General features: G+C 50.3%; 1 protein-coding gene across 1 annotated transcript; it reads right to left on the reverse strand.

Moving 5' to 3' along the window:
• Window positions 1-698: 698 nt before the first annotated feature.
• On the reverse strand, window positions 699-2,565 carry LOC114613407 (syncytin-B). Its single transcript, XM_028758700.1, has one exon. It carries the CDS (start codon window positions 2,563-2,565, stop codon window positions 709-711), a length of 1,857 nt encoding a protein of 618 aa, XP_028614533.1. The 3' UTR covers window positions 699-708.
• Between the last annotated feature and the right edge of the window lie 354 nt (window positions 2,566-2,919).

Here is a 2,919-nt window from a genome sequence, read left to right on the forward strand (position 1 = left end):
TGCTCCCAGACAGCTCCACCTGAATATGCTACCACACCTACAGCTCAGAGTTGATTCGTGCATCTTGGGCCTGCTAGGCTGACAGCTTGAGAAAAACACATTTATTATATCTTCTGAAGTGTAAAATCTACCGTTGAGGGACAACAGGATCTCTCTCTCTCTCTCTCTCTCTCTCTCTCTCTCTCTCTCTCTCTCTCTCTCTCCCCACCCCCTTCTCCTCAAAGCTGTCATAGAGGATCCTTGCTGCCCCCCTTCCAGCTCTGGAAGCTCCCTGCCACCTCAATGTTCTTCATGTGAGGTCAGAAAGCAAGGAAGACAAAGGAACAAGCGCAGGCTTGGGGAACACAAATCTCTGGTATAAGAGAAGCCACTCTCCACTTACAGGCATGGCACTGAAACATTGCTTCTTTGGCCTCCACTTGGCCATTGCTAAGTGTAGCTAAGTAGTAAGATGAGTGATAGATTAAAGCATGTCAGGTGATAGAGAAACATCTCTAGAAGACATGACGTCTGGGGTGGGGGCTACTGATAAGGCCGAAGGAGCTCAGATCTAGAAAAATAAGTAATTTTCATCCTGGAAGCCAAATTACTATAGTTTCTAGAATCAACACTGATACAAACACGAGGCCATGACTAACACCCCTGACTTGGATTCTATTAACTGGGTAGAAGGGAGGGTATAGCTGGTACTCTCACAACTTCTTCCTGTTACACGGGAATGGTGTCCTCATCTGGGGAGTCTTGGGGCAGTTTTTTATATTGGGAATTTTGAAGGATGCTGTCCACATGCTTTTTGGCAGTGTCCTGGACAAAGGAACCAAGTCTCTGGGACACAAAACGGGTTAGGCAGTTCAGAAGACAAGACCCAAATGTCAGTAGGAAGAAAATGAAGAGAAGAGGTCCCAGAAAGGGAGTCAGCCAGGGCAGCCAGCGTCCAGGGTCGGGCCACTGTCCCCAAGAGTCAGAATGCTGGCCAAGTTCAGATGCTCGTTCTCGGAGTTTCCTTGCCGCGTCTCGGACTATTCCAGACTGGTTTACATAGAAGCAGCACTCTTCCTGGAGGAAGAGACAGGTCCCCCCTTTCTCGGCGGTGATGAGGTCCAGAGCTCTGCGGTTTTGGAGAACAACACCCGCGAGCGAGTCTATTTGGTTCTGGAGGGTAGTGATAGAGGAAGCTATTTCTTCCAGGGTTTCTGAGAGAGCCTTAGAAAGCCGTTGGAAATAGAAAGTTGAGGTGGCCAAGCCAGCTATGCCCGTGCCAAGGGCAGAAGAGATCCCCAGGCCTGCAAGGAAGGGGAGTAGATGAGGGGACCTCTTTGGGCGAAGAGCTGAGGCCGACGAAAGAACTGAAGCAAAAAGGGGGACAGGCACCGTTTGGTTATTGGGGAGGAGTTCAATATCCGGGTATTGGAAGACAAGGGTACAGACGCCAGACCAATTGGCTGGGAGGCAGACATAAGTGGATGTTCCGCAGAGGAAGAAAACTCCTGAAGAGTTGAGGCAGAATGCATACGAGAAGCTGAGAAGATGTGAGAAAATGTTGGAGGTGACATCCCAGTTTTCTTGGATAGTGATCTCATTCTCCCAGACTGAATATTGTCCAGACAGGGCAGCTCCCGCTAGGGGCTGGTAATGGGAGAGCGGATAGGGGTCTCTGTGCCCCTGGAGTTTGACCTTGAAGTGGGTAGGGTCCACTGACATGGTAATGGGGTGGGTTAAGTTGTCTGATTCAAATAAGGTAAGGTTATAGCAGGTTCCGGAGGGAGCGTGAGGACAGCGCATCCAGGGAGTGGCTGGGGAGGTATGGCAGTATTTCATGTCTGTTGGGCAGGGATAGTAAGAGGGCTTCGAGAAGATTAGGGATGGGGGCCCGGAAAAACGGAGTGGGTTTTTCCATTTGGCGTCGGGTCTTTTCATTGCCTGTTTAAATAAATGGGTGGTGGAAAGATCTAGGTTTTCATGACTGGTAGAAGGTGAAATACGAAGGGTGTAGTTGCAGAGAGAAGCAGAGAGGTTGCCCACAAAAGTGGCATACGCTGAGACCTTGAAGAAGCGGGATATGCAGAGTGGGGCCTGTGACCTGAGCACGGTCTCAGTAAAGAGTGGTCCCCAGAGAGGGCGTTGGGCAGATTCGAAGAAACGGTCCTTATCAGGATATATCACAGAAGTTATCCGAGTGATGATCCGAAATATGCCCGTTGAGCTGACGAGTTGAAGAAAAGCAATCGCCCTTCTGTCAGGATTGTGGAAAGAATAGGAGGCAGTCAGTGGGTGGAAGAGCCGGAGGCGTCTTTCAATGTCGCTAATGGGAAAGGAGCCAGGGAACGGCTTGACTGAGTAGGTAAGGTGAAGCTTCATGGGTGTGTCTGTCCAAATGGACAGAGGAGCTGGGACTGCTAGGGACCGCTGGGTTTGGGTGGACAAGCAGACCCAGCAGTTGGAAAACAGGGAAGAGTTGGTATCACGTAGGATGTTGTGAGTGAGGTTTATAAGGGGCAGCCAGCTTTCAGGATAGGACAAGGAGGAGGGGAAAAGGACAACAAAGAGGACCCAAAGGCGGGTCATGGTGCTTTGGGAGTGGCCAGCAGTAGTGTGGGATGCCGAGAAGTTGGTCCTGTGGACTCTTGAACACTGAAACTTGTTCAGTCCGGGTGTTCAAAGGTGGCTGGTAAAGACAGGGTGACTTCAGGCTCTCAGGTTATGAGGTGAGAGGTCAGACCTGGGAGAGGAGAAGCATAAATAGGGAGAGAGTCACCAGAAGGAGTTAGGGTCTGGAGCCCTTTGGAGCTCAGAGTAATCATCCAGTGAGAGAAGCCCTTTACCTTTGCTACTGTTGAGGTAGTCACAATGACCTGGGAAGGTCCCTTTCCAGAAGATTCAGGATGAGTATGAGTTTAGGAAGGTGTTCATGAGCCAAAC

The sequence above is a fragment of the Grammomys surdaster genome, unplaced genomic scaffold (assembly GCF_004785775.1).
Source record: "Grammomys surdaster isolate TR1022 unplaced genomic scaffold, NIH_TR_1.0 126219, whole genome shotgun sequence".
NCBI classification, from domain to species: Eukaryota; Metazoa; Chordata; class Mammalia; order Rodentia; family Muridae; genus Grammomys; species Grammomys surdaster.

Excerpts from the sequence above, each read along its gene's own strand:
- LOC114613407 (XM_028758700.1), bottom strand. The coding sequence starts at position 2,565 with ATGACCCGCCTTTGGGTCCTCTTTGTTGTCCTTTTCCCCTCCTCCTTG.